Source organism: Somniosus microcephalus, chromosome 24 (genome assembly GCF_052327205.1).
Source record: "Somniosus microcephalus isolate GS21.2 chromosome 24, FLI_Smic_1.0, whole genome shotgun sequence".
Classification (NCBI taxonomy): Eukaryota; Metazoa; Chordata; class Chondrichthyes; order Squaliformes; family Somniosidae; genus Somniosus; species Somniosus microcephalus.
The window spans coordinates 39,183,095-39,205,589 of NC_141010.1; the positions used below are offsets into that span (position 1 = coordinate 39,183,095).

Sequence of the window (22,495 nt, forward strand, 5' to 3'; positions counted from 1 at the left end):
CTCATCTCAACGGCAGAGATGACAGAATGGCTGCTGCATTCTCAGATGCTGCAGCCATCTGCTTTCTGCTGAGGAGAGAGGTTTTGGTAGAGGTTTTGGTGAGCCTTCTGTGCAAGCGTTCACCTTAGCACAGAGATTGTCAGTGTTTGACAGCTTCTCAAAGCTGTCAAACGCTGACAATTCATCTGTCAAAAAATTTTCGATGTCCTCTGTCATCGGCTTTCCCTTAATTGGCCGGTAGGGCGGGCTTAACAAGGTCAATCAAGGGAAAATAGTGGGTTGGCCAGACATCGTTGGGAACGGGACTGAAACCCGAAAACCAGCAGTCCCGCCCCCAACATGCCCCCATTGACAAAATCCAGCCCAGATTATCTGGTCATTATCATAATGCTGTTTGTGATGTGCCATGTCCTGCTCTATGTCATTTTTTAGTTGAAATTTAGGTGTCTGATATGCATAGAAACCCTGCTGATGAGAAATCCACACAGGTGAAGTTTCTGCTCGCCCAATATGGAGTTTACACTCTCTTCTGTAGGGAGACAACTCAATGATTTAAGTCCAGAGTGCTGAGGCACAGGCTGGCCACAGCCAAGGCTCAGGAACCCTGAAGTGTGAGTGCTTTGCCATCTTGCTCCTATATGAAGGATGGGCACGCACCATGTTCCATTGAATGGTGATTCCACCCGCAAAACTTTAACTGCAACTGCCCGTTTCTCTGCAGCCCCATCGTGGTAGCCACAGAACCCCTAGTTATATGACCATCTCTATCATATTTGGTCTCCGTGTAACACCTTCCAGCAGCTGTCATCGCAAGTTACCGTACGGTGAATAGATGACTAGAGGAAATGATGGTGCAGACTTAGTTCCACAGACAAGGTACACTGAGCTGTGGCCTTAATCTGTCGGTTATGCCTGCAGCACTTCTGAATCATGCTGATTTGCACGCTCATTAAATTAGTGTAGAATAACAACGGTTGGATGGAAATTAAAGGGCAAGAACCCAATTGAAGTTTTCGGATGATACAATGTTGCTATTGACAACAAACTATAAGCATTTTAAACAAGTTTTTTAACCTTGAGATTGTGTTAGTGTTTAATCCCTTCCCATTTTGGGGACTTTTCCAATTTTCTTCTCTCCTTTACTGGAGCTACTGACTTGTTGAGGGTACAGTTCTAAGGGTGCTGGCTACCTTCCAGTACTTGCCCAAATGACTATTCTTCACATATAAGCCAAGACAGTGAGCTGTTCGATTGCAGGCGCATCATAGCTGAGCCCAATCCTATCCTCGCCCAATTTCCACGCGCATGTTCTTTCCAGTAAGGGTTACTGGATAGCAATATGAACCCTGAGGAACACAGGAGTGCTGAGGCCAACTGGGGAGCCCCATCCGCTGCTCACCTCCCTTTCGGTCAAAGATGCAATTCCCTCTTATTTTTCTCCCAACATTTTTCCCCCTTGGTTGTACACCTCTATTATCTGAAGGGTGGGCACCCTGCTGCTAGGCTATCACCAGCCACTGAGGGATGTGTGACATTCACCTCCTTTTTAATGGGGAGGCGGGGACGGGCCATCGCAGATGAGATCATAAACTCAGCAGAGAGTGAGGGAAGTGAGCCTAGGGGTCTCACCAATCCATGACACCACACTTGCTCTAATACACTCTGTTACACATGCCTAAGTCTGGTTATCTAATGTATTAGGATTGAACATCATCTGCATCGTAAGGCTACGCTTACTGGTATAAACCGTTATTCATGGTCTTTCAATGAACTATTATATCAATGACGTTAACTTAGAAATGACACAACTATTATTACATCATTTTTATGCACACCGTCTTCATATAGGTGCTTGTTATGATCTTTGAAAACATTTAAAAATTTGGTTGCTAGGGAATTCCACTTTTGGTATTCAACTTTATCATCAATATGATATGAAATGAACTTCAATATAGATGAGTACAAGGCAGTATATTTTGGTAAGAAGAATAAGGAGGCCACATACTCCTTGGAAAATAAGTGTCGAAATGGGGTAGAGGAGCAAAGGGATGTGGGGGTACAGATACATAGTTCACTAAAAGTAGCGATGTAGGTTAATAAAGCCATAAAAAAAGCAAATAAAGCACCGGGGTTCATTTCTAGAGGAATGGAATTGAAAAGCAGAGAAGCTATGTTGAACATGTATAGAACCTTGGTTAGACGTTAGACCATACTTGAGGTAAAGTTCTGGTCTCCATATTATAAAATGAACATAGAAGCGCAAGAGAAAGTGCAAAAAAGATTTACTAACATGATACCAGAACTGAAAGGTTATCAATGTTCCCTCTAATTTTGGGGGGAGCCGCGCGATTCACTCAAAAATCCATGCATGCGCGGTTTTTGCATTTAAAAGCCGGTGAGCCGGCTGCACAGGAGCTGAAGACATCTGCTCAGCCATGCAGCTTAAAGGAAGCACTGTAGGCTATACCTATCAGGAAAGATTAAACAGGCTGGGGCTCATTTCTCTAAAAAATAGAAGTCTGAGGGGTGACCTGATAGACATCTTTAAGGTTGTGAAAGGGTTTGATAGGGTAGATGTAGAGAAGATGTATCCACTTGCGGGTAAGACTAGAACTAGGGGCCATCAATGTAAGATAGTCTCTAATAATAAATCCAATAGGGAATTCAGGAGAAACTTCTTTACCCAGAGAGTGGTGAGAATGTGAAACTCGCTACCACAGGGAGTAGTTGAGGCAAATAGCATAAATGCATTTAAGGGGAAGCTAGATAAGCACATGAGGGAGAAAGGAATAGAAGGATATGTTGATGGGGTTAGATGAAGAGGGGTGGGAGGAGGCTCGTGTGAAGCAATAACACCTGCATGGACCTGTTGGGCTGAATGGCCTGTTTCTATGCTGTAAATAATTAGAATCATACAATGGTTACAGCACAGAAGGAGCCCATTCGGCCCGTCGAGCCCGTGCTGGCTCTCTGCAAGAGCACTTCAGCTAGTCCCACTCCCCCACCCTTTCCCCGTAGCCCTGCAAATTTTTTTCCTTCAGGTACTTATCCAATTCCCTTTTGAAAGCCACGATTCAATCTGCCTCCACCACCCTTTCAGGCAGTGAATTCCAGATCATAACCACTCGCTCTGTAAAAAAGTTTTCCCTCATGTCGCCTTTGGTTCTTCTGCCAATCACCTTAAATCTGTGTCCTCTGGTTATCGACCCTTTTGCCAATGGGAACAGTTTCTCTCTATCTACTCTGTCTGGACCCCTCATGATTTTGAACACCTCTATCAAATCTCTTCTCAATCTAAGGAGAACAACTCCAGCTTCTCCAGTCTATCCACGTAACTGAAGCCCCTCATCCCAGGAACCATTCTCGTAAATCTTTTCTGCACCCTCTCTAAGGCCTTCACATCCTTCCTAAAGTGCGGTGCCCAGAATTGGACACAATACTCCAGTTGAGGCCGAACCAGTGCTTTATAAAGGTTCATCATAACTTCCTTGCTTTTGTACTCTATACCTCTATTTATGAAGCCCACAATCCGGTATGCTTTTTTAACCGCTTTCTCAACCTGCCCTGCCACCTTCAACAATTTGTGCACATATACCCCCAGGTCTCTCTGTTCATGCACCCCCTCTTTGTAATCAATAATTTCAAAATCAGGTGTAGGATACAGGGTAAAACTCACTCTACTTTTTTTTTCCAAACAATGTGCCTAATTGCCAACTTCAGAAGAACAAGTTCCACAGCACCAGTGTGATTTTTTTCCAATTAAGCCTATTTCAGTAAAGCAGCCAAATTGTTTCCAATTAGTACTGAATTGTGGCCCGTTTTATACAGACTGATGCCCATTGGGACCTGGATTGAGACTGTCTAAATTATTTTCATGTAAGAACCTTATGCTTGAGAGACAGACAGAGAGAGAGAAAGAAAAAGACTTTTAGCCCACCAACCTGGGCTGCATTGGAACTCAGTTCCCAGTGCTGGAGGAACAGTGAGGCAACCATCCTTCCACTTTGACTTTCTGCAAGATTTGAGCAAGTCAATGAGCAGCCTTCATGGGCCAGTTGTATTTATTAAAATGCCCATGTTATAAGCCAAAACTCTCACCTAGCATGCAGCAGTATGTGAGATTACAGACTTAAGGGGAAAAATTCAGTATCGCCCTGTTTAGGGCGCCATTATCGGCCGTGCGCAGTGTTTAGCGCCTGGCGCTAATTATCACCTCTGACAGCAAACTTGGCCTTTATCGCCCCTGGAGGTGATTGGAGCGCTAAATCAGGCACGTCACACCTGTCTTAAGGTGCAAAGGCTGAGGAGCAAGGCGCTACCTCAGAGAACTGGTGAAGCAAGGAAAGGCAAATCAAAATGAACCTGCAAAGTGCTGCTCAGTACTCAAAACTCCTTCACACAGCGTTGAATCTCTCCAGAAGTCTCTCTCTCTCTCTCAGAATGCGTGGTGCAAAAATGTCACCGACAAAAAAGAGCAGAAAGCGGTCGCCTTTAAATAGCGCTCCCCTTAGTCCCTTTCTGACTGCAAAACGCTCCCCTCAACCTGTCGTTGCTAGCGGCAGGCGGTAAGGCAGGGGGCGCCACTCAATATCCGGTCGGGGCGCTACCAGGGCGTTGCACACTCGATTGACGTCACGATCTGCCAGCGCAGGAGATCATGGCGGTAGTGTTTAGCGCCACCGCAAAATGTCTAGTTAATTTCGCGAGCGGTGCAAACATCGCCGCGCTCAGGCGCTAGTTGCTTTGCGCCCCATTAGCGCCCTCTTAAGACGCTAACGGGAGGCGCAAACAACTGAATTTTTCCCCCTTACTTTATTGATTTAAGGGCTTCATTTGAGAACAATTCTTCAGAAGTTTGTCTGACACTGTTTTATGCCAAAAAGAGAATTTCCATCCCATGAGATGGCAATATATTTTAAAGTTGTGGCAACACTAAGGTGGGCTCCAGGTGATTCATTGAAAAACTGTAAAAGTGAATCAAAGGTTAATACTCAGGGCCCTTTTGTCAGGTTTAGTTCACATTGAAGTTTAGCACAGCAGATGCGACTGTTTATAATTTTGATCCTCTGGGAACTCTTAAGCCTGCAACTACTGTAAATCTACAGAGTGCTATTGCTACTGTTCCTTTTATTATTTAATCAATCTGTTTGGCAGTTTATAGCCACGGCCTAGTGTTTTTTCTACCCCTTCTGAAGTCGAGGAAGATCACAAGAGGGAATGTGATATAGTTAGTAAGCTCAGGGACAGTGATCATAATACAAATTACCTAGACAATGAACTGGTAAATAAATGCACAGGGACGGAAGTAGTCTGAGACACTAAGCCCGAGAAAAATATTGGGACGAAATCCCCAAAAACCTAACAGTGGTGGCATTAAAAGGTGGGAGGAGAATATCACTGAGAGACCAACAGGCTATTCAAACACAAGTTGAGCAGAGGCAAACAGCAGTACTTAAAATGTTTACACGGGCCCAGAAAGAGTTGACAGAGAGCTACAATTCAGCTGTGAGCTGCACAGGGGAGAATTAAAGGAATGCGCACGGCAGTTAGAGATGCTGAAACTGGAGGCTGCGAAGGAGAAATGCGAGGAGAAGGAATGCTGCAAGCTTGAGGGGAAGAAAGAATGCTTCAAATTCGAGGCTGATAAGAAAAAAACGTCACTGCAGGTTCGAGGCGGAAGAATGAGAGAAACAGGGACAGCGCAGAGAGGTTTGACACAATGAGCGTGAAATAAGATGAGATAAAATCAGGACTGGCTTCAGCTGTGGCTCGAAGAAGCTTGCTGACGGCAGGAGGAAGCTGAGGTGGAGGTTGTTAAGGATTTGCATGGTTCTGAGATTAGAGAAAGAATGAGTCAGGGGAGACAATGCCAAAATGAACGCAAATTCAACACAAGGAAGCCGTGGGGAGAAGGAAAGCGTGTGTGGGACATCAGATCTTTGCTCAGCACCTCTGGCTCAGTTCAGATTGGGCTGTCTGTGTGTGCTGATCACAGGCATGAACCTTCGCCCTGCTTCTCACATGCTATGTCAGCTCTTTCCCCTTTATTAATGCTATAATGACACTTTAGGACTAGTTATAAGACTTAAGGGATTTACTCTGGCTAGACTTTAATAGGTTAATGAATAGTTACCATCTTGGCATTTGCAATGGTGACAATGGAGAGCCTGTGCTGCAAAATTAAAATAAATATACACTCCTCATTATTATTATTATACATGTAACAGAACAGTCTCCCAGAAGAATGAAGCAAGGGTAAATTTTGGCTATGAAATGCACATTTGATTTAACAAGTAGAAAACTGAACTGGACAAGAAGGGAGTGTTTGATGGAATGCATATTGTGTAAGTGCTTATTTTAAGAGTTTTTCCTAGCACTCCTCAAAAACACTCCGAATGGGCAGTTTCTTATGATGCTGGATAGAGAGATACGGCTCGAAAGCAACACAATTCTTCACTGTCAACTGATTTATTACCTAGGTTATTAAAAATACTTACTAAATGTGTGGAAAAGCTTAATTTTTGTCTTCATTTTACTATCACAGCAAACCTTTGCCATTTTAAGAAAGCCCAATAAACCCATTCTTTTGACAGACCATGTATGATTAGTCCCTTCATTGACGCAGCTCTATTTATTTTGTCTTCTAAATGAGGTTAGGCAAATTACAACAGTGACTACACTTCAAAAGTACAGGAAACTTTCGATTTACCGGCACATAAATAACCGGAAATCTCGGTTAACCGGCAAAATTCAGGAGTAGGTTCAGGTAACTTTTATTACTTGCCTTCCCCCATGTGTTGCTGTGCAAGGGTGTGGCTGCAGCTGTTGCTAAGCTACAGAGACGCTTGCAACTTGTGGCCATTGTTTTGAAGCTGTGGGTTTGTTGCTTTATATGGAGCTCTCAGCTCCGTATCTTTTACTATAGCGTTCGGTTATCCGGAATTTTTGATGAACCGGCACCACGTCGGTCCCGTCCGTGCCGGATAAAAAAAAGTTTCCTGTACTTCATTGGCTGTAAAGCGCTTTGGGATGTCCTGAGGTCGTGAAAGGCGCTATATAAATGCAAGTCTTTTTTGTTCTTTTAGTAACTTCTGGTAATATTCCAAAGAAACAAAACCAATGCAGAATGTCTCCCCGATCCCCAAGGTAACCTAGTTGAACACCATTCTAACATTACAATCTGTTTTCTTCTGTTTTGACCAGTCACATTCCAAAGATGACATTTCCAAAGTGCCAACATCACAAGAACCACTGTGTTTTATACAGTGTCTGATCATATCAATTTCTGCTTATTGCTATAGACTTCAATTCTGTTCTTACCTATCCACTCATCCGGCACTAGTCAATGTAGCATTAACTAGTCTTATAGGAAGATTAAACAGAATGTGCTCCATGTGGCATGAAATCACATTCAAGTACATTTGACTTGTCCCTCCCCCGATGGCTTTGGGAGTAAAGGAAATCCCCAGGTCGATCGTTCTGTGCTGAGGTAGCTGATCTCAGTCTGTAATTTTGGTAATATCAAGCTGATGTCAGTCCGGGGAAGAGAACACTTTTCCATTTTATCCCTCTTTCAGGTGAGACGTTAAACCGAGGCTGTGGTTGCCTGTTTAGATGGAAGTAAAAGATCTATGGCACTACGCAAGAAGTTGTCTTGATGTTCTGGCCAATATTTATAACTAAAGTAAAACAAATTAATTGGTCATTCTTCTCATTTGCTATTTGTGGGATCTTGCTGTGTGTAGGTGGCTGTGTTTGCCTACATAACAACAGTAAATACACTTCAAGAGTAATTTATTGGCTGTGAAATATTTTTGGTCTTTCTCTTACGCAATCAATGTCAGTATTACAAGTTCCCAGGTCAGGTACAGCATAGATGTGCAGAATAAACTCCCTGGGGGAAAAATTCAGTTGTTTGCGCCTCCCGTTAGCGCCTTAAGAGGGCGCTAATGGGGCGCAAAGTAACTAGCGCCCGGGCGCAGCGATGTTTGCGCCACTCGCGAAATTAACTAGACATATTGCAGCGGCGCTAAACACTACCGCCACGATCTCCTGCGCCGGCAGATCGTGACGTCAGTCGATTGCGCAATGCCCCGTTAGCGCCCCGGGCCGGATATTGAGTGGCGCCCCCTGCCTTACCGCCTGCCGCTAGCAACGACAGGTTGAGGGGAGCGTTATGCTGTCAGAAAGGGACCAGGGGAGCGCTATTTAAAGGTGACCGCTTCCTGCCTTTTTTTGTCGGTGACATTTTTGCACCACGCATTCTGAGAGAGCGAGAGAGACTTCTGGAGAGATTCAACGCTGTGTGAAGGAGTTTTGGGTACTGAGCAGCACTTTGCAGGTTGATTTTGATTTGTCCTTCCTTGTATCGATTTAGAAGAGACTATGGGGGTTGCACTCTGAGCTCTTTCCCTGGGTCTCTCCATTGTTCTTTCCAGCAGATTTGATGTACAGGTCTCTCCAGGCTGAGACTCAAGGCTGCAATGAGCAGGATGTGGATGGAGAGCAAAATCAACCCTCCCCTTTAAGATAAAAACAGAAAAATGCTGAAGAAACTCAGCAGGTCATGCAGCATCTGTGAAGAGAGAAACAGAGTTAGCGTTTCAGGTCGATGACCTTTCGTCAGAACTCCCCTTTAAGAACTGGCTGGCGCCAGTGTGTCGGTGTTCCATTGCTGACTGACATCACAAGAGCTTCGCCAGCGCTCTGAGGTAGTGCCTCGCTCCTCGGCCTTTGCGCCTTAAGAGAGGTGTGTAGCGCCTGATTTAGCGCTCCAATCACCTCCAGGGGCGATAAAAGCCAAATTTGCAGTCGGAGACGATAATTAGCGCCAGGCGTTAATCTTTGCGCACGGCCGATAATTGTGCCCCAAATGGGGCGATACTGAATTTCTCCCCCCCTCTCTTTTACCCTGGGAATGAATGCACCATAATGTTGAGCCCAAAACAGCAGCGCTTTGTATACCAGTGACATTTTTCTCTGCATTAGCCATCCTTACCTCCTCCCGAAATGAGACTATCAATTTAGTGCTCATTTAAACTCAATTGCAGAGAATTTTGCACATTTATGTTTTCCGTTGGGTTTAAAAAGCTTGCAGAATCATCTCCTAAATAATGTAAAGCTATTGCCATAGTTTTTTAAGTTTAGTGAAAACAGAAAATAGGGCTGAATTTCTGTTATGTGCCTCCATCTCGTCCACTGCAACCCACTCTTTCTCCACATATTGTCTTAACTTTAGGCAATAATTTACTCTCAAAATTGGCGGTTTCCACATAACCAGCAATACTGAGGAATGATTATACACTAAAAAAAAGCAATTAAAGGCAGGTCTCAATGAAAGAACTAGGTTAAAGCAGCAGGGAAGGTCGTGTCTGACTAACGATTGAATTTTTTGAGGAGGTTACGAGGAGGGTCGAGCGTTTGATGTACTCTACATAGATTTTAGCAATGCTTTTGACAAGGTCCCACATGGCAGACTGGTCAGAAAAGTAAAAGCCCATGGGATCCAAGGGAAAGTGGCAAGTTGGATCCAAAAGTGGCAGGAAGCAAATGGTAATGGCCAACGGGTGTTTTTGTGACGGGAAGGCTGTTTCCAGTGGGGTTCTGCAGGGCTCAGTACTGGGTCTCTTGCTTTTTGTGGTATATATCAATGATTTAGACTTCAATGTAGGGGGCATGATTAAGAAGTTTGCAGGTGACACAAAAATTGACGGTGTGGTTGATAGTGAGGAAGAAAGTAATGGATTGGTCAGGTGGGCAGAAAAGTGGCAAATGAAATTCAATCTGGAGAAGTGTGAGGTAATGCATTTGGGGAGGGTTAACAAGGCAAGGGAATACACAATAAATGGTAGAATACTGAGAAGTGTAGAGGTCCAGAGGGACCTTGGAGTGCATGTTCACAGATCCCTGAAGGCAGCAGGACAGGTAGATAAGGTGGTTAAGAAGGCATACGGGATACTTTCCTTTATTAGCTGAGGCATAGAATATAAGAGCTGGGAGGTTATGCTTGAACTGTATAAAACACTAGTTAGGCCACAGGTAGAGTACTACATACATTTCTGGTCACTACATTACAGGAAAGATGTGATTGCACTGGAGAGCGTGCAGAGGAGATTTACGAGGATGTTACATAGAAACATAGAAACATAGAAGATAGGAGCAGGAGTAGGCCATTCGGCCCCTCGAGCCTGCTCCGCCATTCAATGAGATCATGGCTGATCATCCAAATTCAGTACCCTGTCCCTGCCTTCTCCCCATATCCCTTGATCCCTTTAGCCTCAAGAAACATATCCAACTCTTTCTTGAATATATTTAATGAACTGGCCTCCACCGCCCTCTGTGGTAGAGAATTCCACAGGTTCACCACTCTCTGGGTGAAGAAATTCCTCCTCATTTCTGTCCTAAATGGCTTACCCCTTATGCTTTGACTATGACCCCTGGTTCTGGACTCCCCGGCCATCAGAAACATCCTGTCTGCATCTAGTCTGTCCAGACCTGACAGAATTTTATAGGTTTCGATGAGATCCCCTCTCAATCTTCTAAACTCCAGTGAGTATAAGCCCAATCGACACAATCTCTCCTCATACGTCATTCCTGCCATCCCAGGTATCAGCCTGGTGAATCTTCGCTGCACTCCTTCCATGGCAAGAACGTCCTTCCTCAGGTAATGCGACCAAAACTGCACACAATACTCAAGGTGCGGTCTCACCAAGGCCCTGTACAACTGTAGCAAGACATCCTTGTTCCTGTACTCGAACCCTCTTGCTACGAAGGCCAACATACCATTTGCCTTCTTAACCGCCTGCTGCACCTGCATGCTTACCTTCAGCGACTGGTGCACAAGAACACCCAGGTCTCTTTGCACTTCCCCTTCTCCCAATCTATTGCCATTCAAATAATAATCTGCCTTCCTGTTTTTGCCACCAAAGTGGATAACCTCACATTTATCCACATTATAGTGCATTTGCCATGTTTCTGCCCAGTCACCCAACCTGTCCAAATCGTACTGGAGTTTCACGACATCCTCCTCACAGCATACCCTCCCACCCAGCTTTGTGTCATCTGCAAATTTGGAGATATTACATCCAATTCCCTCGTCCAGATCATTAATATATATTGTGAACAGCTGGGGTCCTAGGACCGATCCTTGCGGTACTCCACTAGTCACTGCCTGCCACTCGGAAAACGACCCGTTTATTCCAACTCTTTGCTTTCTGTCCGCCAACCAGTTCTCTATCCAAGTCAATACCTTGCCCCCAATCCCATGTGCCTTAATTTTGCACGCTAATCTCTCATGCGGGGTCTTATCGAAAGCCTTCTGAAAGTCCAAATACACCACATCCACTGGTTCTCCCTTATCTATTTTACCAGTTACATCTTCAAAAAATTCCAGTAGATTAGTCAAGCATGATTTACCTTTTGTAAATCCATGTTGACTTTGTCCGATCCTGTCACTGCTTTCCAAGTGCTCTGCTATTACATCTTTTATAATGGACTCTAGCATTTTCCACACTACCGATGTCAGGCCTACCGGTCTATAATTCCCCGCTTTTTCTCTACCACCTTTTTTGAATAGTGGGGTAACATTAGCTACCCTCCAATCCATGGGTACTGTTCCAGGGTCTATCGAGTTCTGAAAGATGACCAGCAATGCATCTACTATTTCTAGGGCCACTTCCTTAAGTACCCTGGGATGTAGATTATCAGGCCCTGGGGATTTATCGGCCTTCAGTCCCATCAATTTTCCTAACACCATTTCCCTACAAATACTGATTTCTTTCAGTTCCACCCTTTCATCAGGCCCTATGTTCCCCGGCATCTCTGGGAGGTTATTTGTGTCCTCCTTTGTGAAGACAGAACCAAAATATGTATTTCGTTGGTCTGCCATTTCTTTGTTCCCCATTATAAATTCCCCCGATTCTGACTGCAAGGGACCTACGCTTGACTTCACCAATCTTTTTCTCTTCACATATCTATAAAAGCTTTTACAGTCAGTTTTTATGTTCCCTGCAAGCTTACTCTCATATTCTATTTTCCCTTTCTTAATTAATCCCTTTGTCCTCCTTTGTTGAATCCTAAACTGCTCCCAATCCTCAGGATTATTGCTTTTTCTGGCCAATTTATATGTCCTCTCCTTGGATCTTATGCTATCACTAATTTCCCTTGTTAGCCACGGTTGAGTCACCTTTTTTGTTTTATTTTTATGCCAAACTGAGATGAACAAATTCTGTAGCTCATCCATTCGGTCTTTGAATGTTTGGCATTGCCTATCCACCGTCAACCCTTTGAGTGCCATTCCCCAATCAATCCTACCCAACTCGCTCCTCAGACCATCGTAGTTTCCTTTATTTAAATTGAGGACCCTAGTCTCTGAGTCAACTACTTCATTCTCCATCTTAATGAAGAATTCGATCATATTATGATCGCTCCGACCCAAGGGGCCTCGTACAACAAGATTGCTAATTAATCCTTTCTTGTTACATAATACCCAGTCTAAGATGGCCTGATCTCTGGTTGGTTCCTTGACATATTGGTCCAGGAAACCATCCCGTAAACACTCCAGGAATTCCTCCTCCGCAGTATTGTTACTAATTTGGTTGGCCCAATCTATATGTAGATTAAAGTCACCCATGATGACTGCTGTGCCCTTACTGCACGCTTCTTTAATTTCCCTTTTAATGCCATCCCCAACCTCCGCCTTACTGTTTGGAGGTCTATATACCACTCCCACTAATGTTTTTTTCCCCTTAGTATTTCTCAATTCTACCCATACAGATTCCACCTCATCAGAGCTAATATCCTTCATTACAATTGTGTTAATCCCTTCTTTAACCAGTAATGCTACCCCACCTCCCTTTCCTTTTTGCCTATCTTTCCTGGATATCGAATACCCCTGGATGTTGAGTTCCCAGTCTTGGCCATCCTTGAGCCACGTTTCCGTAATCCCAACCAAATCGTATTCGTTTACCTCTATTTGCGCAGCCAATTCATCCACCTTATTACAAATGCTCCTCGCATTAAGACACAAAGCCTTCAGGCTTGTTTTTTTAACGCTCTTAGACCTATTCGAATTATTATTTACTGTGGCCATGTTCGATTTAAACCGTTGATTTCTCTGACTGCCACTTTTGCTTTTCTCCTTCCTATCTTTTGCTTTTATCCTTGTTTCCCTTTCCTCTGTCTCCCTGCTCAGGTTCCCAACCCCCTGCCATTTTAGTTTAAACCCTCCCCCACAGCTCTAGCAAACACTCCCCCTAGGACATCGGTTCCAGCCCTGCCCAGATGCAAACCATCCAGTTTGAACTGGTCCCACCTCCCCCAGAACCGGTTCCAATGTCCCAGGAACTTGAATCCCTCCCCCTGGCACCATTCCTCTAGCCACGTATTCATCTGAAGTATCCTTCTATTTCTACTCTGACTAGCACGTGGCACTGGTAGCAATCCTGAGGTTACTACCTTTGAGGTCCTGTTTTTTAATTTATCTCCTAACTCCCTATATTCCGCTTTTAGGACCTCATCCCACTTTTTACCTATATCGTTGGAGTGGAGAATTTTGGCTATGACGAAAGATTGGATAGGCTGGGGTTGCTTTCTTTGGAACAGAGGAGGCTGAGGGGAGATTCAATTGAGGTGCATAAAATTATGAGGGGCCTAGATAGAGTGGAGAGGATGGACCTATTTCCCCTAGCAGAGAGGCCAATAACCAGGGGGCATAGATTTAAAGTAATTGGTAGAAGGAATAGAGGGGAGTTGAGGAGAAATTCTTTCACCCAGAGGGTGGTGGGGGTCTGGAACTCACTGCCTGAAATGGTGCTGGAGGCAGAAACCCTCATTGCATTTAAAAAGCACTTGGATATGCACTTGAAGTGCCGTAACCTACAAGGCTATGGACCAAGAGCTGGAAAGTGGGATTAGGCTGGATAACTCTTTTTTGTCCAGCACACACATGATGGGCCGAAAGGCCTCCTTCTGTGCTGTAAATTTCTATGATTCTATGCTACTTGACACTTTCCAAGTGGTCAGACTGTTTGGGGTAGTAGAGGCGATCCTCCTCTGTTAACTTAATGGCTTTTTAGTCCTTCTCCTCCTCCAACATCAACAAAGTGAAAGTTGCTGATGCTGATGTGCCCAAGTTATCGTGTGGACTGAGACAGCTGAGAATGCCTCTTGCTCTGCTCCGTGTTGGACTTATGCCAACTCTCATTGCTACCTTAATGTTACTTTATAGCAGGTGTCATTCACATAAAAGTGTCAGCTGTGGCTCAGTGGGTAGCACTCTCACCTCTGAGTCAGAAGGTTGTGGTGAAAGGATTCGCAAATTTCATGTCTCCCCTGAAGATTTACTTCTGGCTTATTGGAGAAACCCTGGCTGGATTGAGTTTAAAATTCAGGGCTCCAGGGCCCAACAAGATGGCTACGGTCAACCTCATGGCCAAGGCCTGCAAAGTTCAGGTTTGGACTGGCAAAGAAGGAATGTTCCAGAAATTAGAAGGCAGACAGGCCTTCTGCATTTATGTATGAGAAGCAAACAGTGGCATTCGGGCCTCTGATTAAAACCCATCAAGGCCGTTTACACAGATAATCAACGGGTACCAGTTACACAAAGGAAAACACTTATGGGACGTTTAAAACCCGATTAACCGGCCATCCAGGTGGATGGGCCCAGAACGGTTTCCTTTTTATCATCTTCAACACGTCCAGGTCAGACAAAGAAACAGGCTGATCTGGCGAGTGATAAGGGCTCCCAGAAAGGGGTATAAGTAGTCCCTCGGGAAGCCATATCTCTCTCTCTCTCTCTCGCCTGGACTCCGGTGCCCTGCCTTACCATCAAGAAGATCGACGACGAAGAGCCCGTCCAAGGGAAGCAGGATACCCGCAGTTACATTTTAAATCACTGGGGTATCTCTGCTCTGGGCGGTGAAAACCCTAAAGACATCGGCAGGCAACGGGGCACGGAGCAGGCGTTCTAACATCCGAGACTGGTGAGCATAAACTTTCTGGCCCATCGCAAGACAACTTAGATAGGTGTAAAGGGTGGGAGTTAAGGGGATTGCTAAAATTGTCATTTTAGTCATTTTCCCTCGATGTGTCTGTTTCTCCTCCCCCGCTAAGTGTAATTGTGTTACATACATAGTGATTTTCTCTGTATAGTGTTTATTTTTCCCTATTTTTAATAAACATTGGTTTTCTTTGCACCAAACCACTGGTCTCGTTTTGTTTATATCGCTGCTCGTAATAATTCCGGTGGTCAGAACCAGAGGGGAAGCGATTCGAACCGCACGGGGCTGGAGCAGCTCAGATACGCCTGACTGGCCAGACACAAACCCCAAACCAAAACCCCCTACAGTGGGTTCAAGTCCTACTCCAGAGACTTGAGCACAAAAATCTAGGCTGACACTCCAGTGCAGTGCTGAGGGAGTGCTGCACTGTTGGAGGAGCCGTCTTTCGAATGAGACGTTAAACCGAGGCCCCGTCTGCTCTCTCAGGTGGACGTAAAAGATCCCAAAGCACTATTTCGAAAAAGAGCAGGGGAGTTATCCCTGGTGTACTGGCCAATATTTATCCCTCAATCAACATCACTAAAACAGATTATCTGGTCCTTAGCACATTGTGGGAGTTTGCTGTGTGCAATTGGCTGCCGCATTTCCCACATTACAACAATGACTACATGTCAAAAAAGTGCTTAATTGGCTGTAAAGCATTTTGGGGCATCCTGAGGTTGTGAAAGGCGCTATATAAATGCAAGCCTTTCTTTTCTTTATATTGTAGGTTTGAAAGTAAGTGCAAATCTGTACGTTCACCTTTAATTGAAGATTAATGAGCCCTTAAAAACCAAAAAATCATTAATCCTGGGTCTGTGGGTTAATGTGACCTAGTCCCTGTGGAATTTTGGGAGATCAGCCATAATCTAATTGAATGGCAGAGAGGCTCGAGGGGCTGAATGGCCTACTCCTGTTACTATGGGAGCATGGGCAAATATGCACTGATGTTCTATTAGTGCTTATACAACAAATCACCGCACATTAACACTCAGAGAGTGTGTTAGCTCTGACACACAGTGTAATTTCATTACTCTGCATTTGTTGGTGAACGTTCTAATTGATGAAACTGAGGGAAGTCAGTGCTCGGGAATGAAATACTTGACTTTTTGCACTGAATATCAGCATCACGTTCAACCTCAGTAAATCACCACTCAGGGTGCTACTTGCATTTGGAATTCTGAAACAAAGTTGAAATGTGCTCATCTGTGGATGTGGATCATTTTGAGGGGATCAGCCAAGCAGTGAGTTTCTCTCAATGCAGCAGAAGTCACTTAAGACAGATATCACACATTAGAAATACCTACTCAGGCTGCAGAACTCAACAACAAACTTAACTTTACTACTGCAATCATATGGCACTGTATTAACATTTAGGCAAATGTCTCCCAAAGAAGGGCTCTTTGACTGGATATTAATCTTGTGTAGTACGTCACTTTGCATTTGTAAGACTCTGGACAGTATAACCCTCATACGTGTGAAATTGTTAAGTCAATAGCACGCTTGAGTGCACAATTAAACTGCAGAAGATGGTGCAACCTGAAAATAAAGGTTACAAGCTGCAGTTGTTGAACTGGTGTCTCCGCCAAATTGAACTTCCACTTATGGAGCGTGCTTACATTGTGAGCCCAGTCCAATAACAGAGAATTCTTTATGTAAAATGTAATAGCAGCACTTACCTGCCCTTTGAATTATGGCTTTTTTACACCAGTGACTGTCAGTTCTATACGTGCTTACTCTGAAAATAATGTGGTAATGAGCACGGAAAGATTCCACTGATCCCGATACATGCGACAGCCTTTGATCTTATGAAGAATTGTGCTTTTCATTCTTTTCTAAAGGAATTTTCAACTAATGGACTGTTATGCTCACAAATATGATTTTCTTGAGCTTCCTTCCCCTGCCGTGTTCTTTTGTCTGGCGGAGAGTGTATAATGTGATGCATATCAGCATAAAGGGTCCAGGGATGAGCATTCAGATTCTCCACATTCTTCACATTCAGATCTGTTAAAATTACAGCTCTTTACATCCAATGTCTCTTTCTCAGTGTGCAAGGGAAGAAAGAGCTTGCATTTATTTATTGCCTTATCCCATTTCTCGGGAAGCCCCAAAGCACTTCACATCAAATGAATTATCTTCTGAGGTGCAGTCATTCCTTTTTGAAGTGTGTCGTTCCCTCAGTACAGCATTGAAGTGTCAGCGTAGATTATGTGTGCAAGTCTTGGAATGGGGCTTGAAGCCACAACCTTCTGACTTAAGAGTTGGGATACTGCCACTAGTCATTCATCTATACGCACAACCATTAACAAGACCACCCATGGTGTACACAACAACAAGACCACCAGAGACTTGTTTCTGCACCTATCATTCAATGGCCAGCAATCAAACACATTGTCCCTGATATTAAGTTGGAGGCGCATTGGGAGCTGGGGGTGGAGAGCGGGGGGAGGCGGGGGGCAATATCATGTGGGAAACCCAGAAGTAAGTTCAGCACATCTGTCTGTGGCATTTTAATGCAGCCACCTCATTATCATTTTACTTCGGAGTTTGCTGTCGATTGGGCGGCAGCGGGCGTGATGAGGACCCGCATGATCCGGTCTCAACTCCAGTATTTAAAGGATGGAATTTGGAGGAGTTAGGAGGTTTGTCACAGAGACAGCAATTGCAGAATACGGACTCGGGACGCTCAAAGGCTGCGTCACATTTTAACAACACCTCCCCTGATGTACTGCTGGGGGCTGCGAGGAGCTGGAGAGAGATACTGTTCCACGTCAATGGGATGAAGGAACCTGCTGCTGCCACATAGACGGCGTGGCTGGGGGTAGCTGAAGAGGTCAGTAGCAGGAGCATTGTGGCATGCTCCTGGATTCACTGCAGGAAGCACTTTAGTGACCTAACCAGATGGCTGCCACCACCTGACGCGACAACCTGAGCCTCCTGAAGCACTGCAGTTCGACATATCAAAGAAATTCATTTGTCCAGCTGGGTGGGATGGCACTCGCCTGGTTCCATTCGTATCTATCTAATCGCAGCCAGAGAATCACCTGCAACGGGTTCTCTTCCCGCTCCTGCATCCTTATCTCTGGTGTCCCCCAAAGATCTATCCTGGGCCCCCTCCTATTTCTCATCTACATGTTGCCCCTTGGCGACATCATCCGAAAACACAGCGTCAGTTTCCACATGTACGCTGATGACGCCCAGCTCTACCTCACCACCACTTCTCTCAACCCCTCCACGGTCTCTAAATTGTCAGACTGCTTGTCCGACATCCAGTTCTGGATGAGCAGAAATGTTCTCCAATTAAATATTGGGAAGACCAAAGCCATTGTTTTCGGTCCCCATCATAAACTCCGTTCCCTAGCCACTGACTCCATCCCTCTCCCTAACATCTGTCTGAGGCTGAACCACACTGTTCGCAACCTTGGTGTCATATTTGACCCTGAAATGAGCTTCCCACCACATATCCGCAGCATAACTAAGACCGCCTACTTCCACCTCCATAACATCACCTGTCTCCGCCCTTGCCTCAGCTTATCCGCTGCTGAAACCCTCATCCATGCCTTTGTTACCTCTAGACTTGACTATTCCAACGCACTCCTGGCTGGCCTCCCACATTCTACCCTATGTAAACTTGAGGTAATCCAAAACTCAGCAGCCCATGTCCTTACTCGCACCAAGTCCCGTTCACCCATCACCCCTGTGCTCGCTGACCTACATTGGCTCCCGGTTAAGCAACGCCTCGATTTCAAAATTCACATCTTTGTTTTCAAATCCCTTCATGGCCTCGTCCCTCCCTATCTCTGTAATCTCCTTCAGCCCCACAACACCCCGAGATATCTGCACTCCTCTAATTCTGGCCTCTTGAGCATCCCCGATTTTAATCGCTCTACCATTGGTGGCCGTGCCTTCTGTTGCCTAGGCCCTAAGCTCTGGAATTCCCTGCCTAAACCTCTGTGCCTCGCTACCTCTCTTTCCTCCTTTAAGTCGCTCCTTGAAACCTACCTCTTTGGCCAAGCTTTTGGTCACCTCGGTGTCAATTTTTTTGTCTTTTAATACTCCTGTGAAGCGCCTTGGGACGTTTTACTATGTTAAAGGTGCTATATAAATACAAGTTGTTGTTGTTGTAAACCCTGTGTGACTGGAGGTGCCTCCTGCGAGCTACACCCCCCTGTTAGTCCCCTCTCTGCTGTCCAGCTGCAGGTCTCTCAACAGCAGGCTGCTGCTGGTCATATTGTTCCTCATCCAAGGTCCAATCTAAGGCAGCTAAGGCGCCACCCATCCTGCTGTAATTCAGAAAACCGCCAACATGTAGAAAGTAACCTCTCTACAAAAGTACTGTGGACTAACCCTTTCCCACTAGTAGGTAAGAAATCAGCTGAGAGTGAGTACTGAGTATTTTTTTTAAAAATTTTATTCATTGATGGGATGTGGGCGTCGCTGGCTGGCTAGGCCTGCATTTAGTGCCCATCCCTAATTGCCCTTGAGAAGATGGTGGTGAGCCGCCTTCTTGAACCGCTGCAGTATTGTTTTTCGTAGCGGTTGTTTACAACTGAGTGGCTTGCTAGGCCATTTCAGAGGGCATTAAGAGTCAACCACATTGCTGTGGGTCTGGAGTCACATGTAGGCCAGACCAGGTAAGGACGGCAGATTTCCTTCCCTAAAGGACATTAGTGAACCAGATGGGTTTTTGCAACAATCGACAATGGTATCATGGTCGCCATTACTAAGACTATTGAATTTAAATTCCACCAGCTGCCGTGGTGGGATTTGAACCCATATCCTCAGAGCATTTGACTGAGCCTCTGGCTTACTAGTCTAGTGACATAACCACTACGCCACCACCTCCCCCATTGCAGTATTTGCATGAGTCTGAATCAGCCCCATCAATTGTCGCTGTGTTCTTGCCCTGCTTTCACTGGCGAGTTTCAGGAAGCCCTGGAAATCCATAGATGCGCTGTTAAATTTAAAATTGGGTTGACATATCGTTCCAATTGAGCGATTAGCATATGTTAATAGGCATGCCGCCTCTCCCAAGGGAGTTTGCATGCAAGTAGCTTAACGCGCTCCAGTTAAACGCAGAAGTTGGCGGGTTGGAGCCGGCTTCCTGACGCCCTCCTATTTTTGCCGCTTTTAACCCCCCCCCACCACCTGCACCCAAATCCATCTGTTCCTCCAGGTTAAGATTCCCTGCCCCTGCCATTGTTTTTCCATTATCAAGGGATCAGAGCCACCATGACTGCCTGGGCTGACCCAGGGGACTGCCCACTGCCAGGCTGCTAGGCAAAATGGACAGCTACCCACCTACTTGCTACAGTGCCAACAATAAAAAGGTGTGAAGCACTGAAACTAACAAATCAATTCCCTCACCCTGAAATAAATGGCAACTCCCTTTAGCGTGCCCAACACCTGTCACGTTGGAGGCAAATATCGTGACTGGCCAATGAAAACAACACTGCAGAATGTACAGGAACATTATGATCTTCTGCTGCCTTGATTTTGAAATAAACAGACACATTCAATTTCTATTTGCTCAATTTTCTGGAAATATCATCATTTTGTCACAATTCAAATCTCAGATTCAGCACTTACATTTAATGAAGAGCCACAGCCTGGTTTATGGCGGGTCTGTCGGCCCATACATTATCCAATTGCAAAATGTCTTCCAAAGGAGACCACAAAATCATTTGGGTTTGGAACTAGAATGACATTTGGGAAATCCAAATGGAGCCTGAAGCACTAAAGGTATTTTGCTCTTATTTCTGATAAGCTTTAAACGTGTTTTCACAACCTCTGGCACAGAGCCAGAGAAGTTGCCGCCTGATGTTGTGAAAGTTGACCTGAATCCAGATTCAAAAATCTGATCTACTCAAAATTTGATCAATTGGCATTTCTAATTCTGATCAGTCGGTGCTCATCATTACCTGGCCCCCCTCACCATGATTTATGACAGTTACGTTCCTGCTCAGGTGGCATAGGTGCTGCTTGCTTCAGCCCCAGCTGTTGGCAGTGTTTTCACACTTACCTGCGTCAACGCTGTTCTTCGGAGTCTCCAGCAGTCCCTCCAGCACATGATCCACGATATTCTCTGGGGTGTCTGAGAGATGCCACAACTTACTGCTGAGCGTGGAGCCGTTGGGGCTGATTTCTCCTGACGACAGGGAAGGACTAGTCAGGTCATCCTCTGTGTCTGTCCATTTACTCTCCAGACATCCAATGTCTGGGCTAAACTCATCCTTTGGGCTGGGGCTGTCATTACCGGGCACTGTATCCTTTAAAAAAGGAAGAATTTTGGACGCACTCGGCCGCCGCTTAAGTGTTCCCGGGAAAAGGCCATCTTTATCTACGCGGCTTCTGGTTAGAGTCGAGGTTTGTTTCTTCAGAAATTTTTCAATCTGCTTCATCCCTGTCATCGTTTTTGAATACTGAGCGGGGCTGAGGGATTTCAGCGAGTCTCAACGCCTCTGTTTTCTGGGCGGGGCTTTACCTCATCACGAAGGCTGTTTGTTTCAAACTAAGGCGAACACGGTGCTTGAGGGCAGTTCACTCCCATTGACTGTTTGAAGCAAAACAGGAATTTCCATGGCAGTCTGCAAGCTGATACTAGTAGGTGAGAGGGAGAAAGAGGGAACAGAAAGCAAAAACAACACAGCAGTAATCAGACAAGGTACCAGACAGTCGGAGTGAAATGAATTCCAAAATAATGGAAAGGGATTTTCTAGAGACTGAAATGTATGACTTTCAAATCTTCTCAATTTAACCCTGTCAAATTTTTTGTCTTATAATACGCCCTGTGAAGCGCCTTGGGACGTTTTACTACGTTAAAGGCGCTATATAAATACAAGTTGTTGTTGCTGTTGTCGTTTAAATCCTCCCATCTTATCGTTATTTTCGCCCTTCTTTCAGCCCCCTCCCATTCATCATTTTGCGATCGATTGGGCAGTTAAAAAAGAAAGATGTGCATTTATATAGCGCTTTCCCTAACCTCAGGATGTCCCAAAGCACTTTACAGCCAATACTTTTTTGAAATGTAGTCACTGTTGTAATGTAGGGGCCTCCTCCCATGGCCCCACTAACGCTGCTCGGTAATTGGCTGCCGGGGAGAGAAACTCCGGATGAAGAGTACACCAAGAATGGGAACTCACCACATGGGGAATTACCGAGACAAATCTGTAACCACAGCACCACGTAGCACAGTGTTAGTACAGCATGAAGCCTCCAGCTCCTGCACTCCAGCTTATAACAAATGTGTGCAACTCCTTCGATCCGAAAAGGCGCCGAACACCTCGAGTCTCTTCGCCGGGAGCAAGCGGAAGCCAGGCGCAAACAGCGCAAGGAGCACACGTCAACCCAAGCACCCCACCCACCCGCCCCTTCAACCACCGTCTGCCCCACCTGTGACAGAAACTGTAGGTCCCACACTGGACTCATCAGTCACCTGAGAACTAATTTTTAGCGTG

The 22,495-nt window shown here is 45.2% G+C and overlaps 1 protein-coding gene across 2 annotated transcripts in view; it reads right to left on the bottom strand.

The window, feature by feature from the left end:
* Positions 1–22,495, bottom strand: part of rapgefl1 (Rap guanine nucleotide exchange factor (GEF)-like 1) — an 83,454-nt gene that overhangs the window by 57,700 nt on the left and 3,259 nt on the right. The window contains exon 2 of one of the 2 annotated variants that reach the window (XM_085966539.1): positions 21,061–21,638. In XM_085966539.1, the coding sequence (XP_085822665.1) occupies positions 21,061–21,448 (388 nt within the window). In that variant the 5' untranslated portion in view covers positions 21,449–21,638. Of the gene's footprint in view, positions 1–21,060; positions 22,316–22,495 lie in introns of those variants that run through there. The other variant, XM_085966540.1, reaches the window with a different exon arrangement.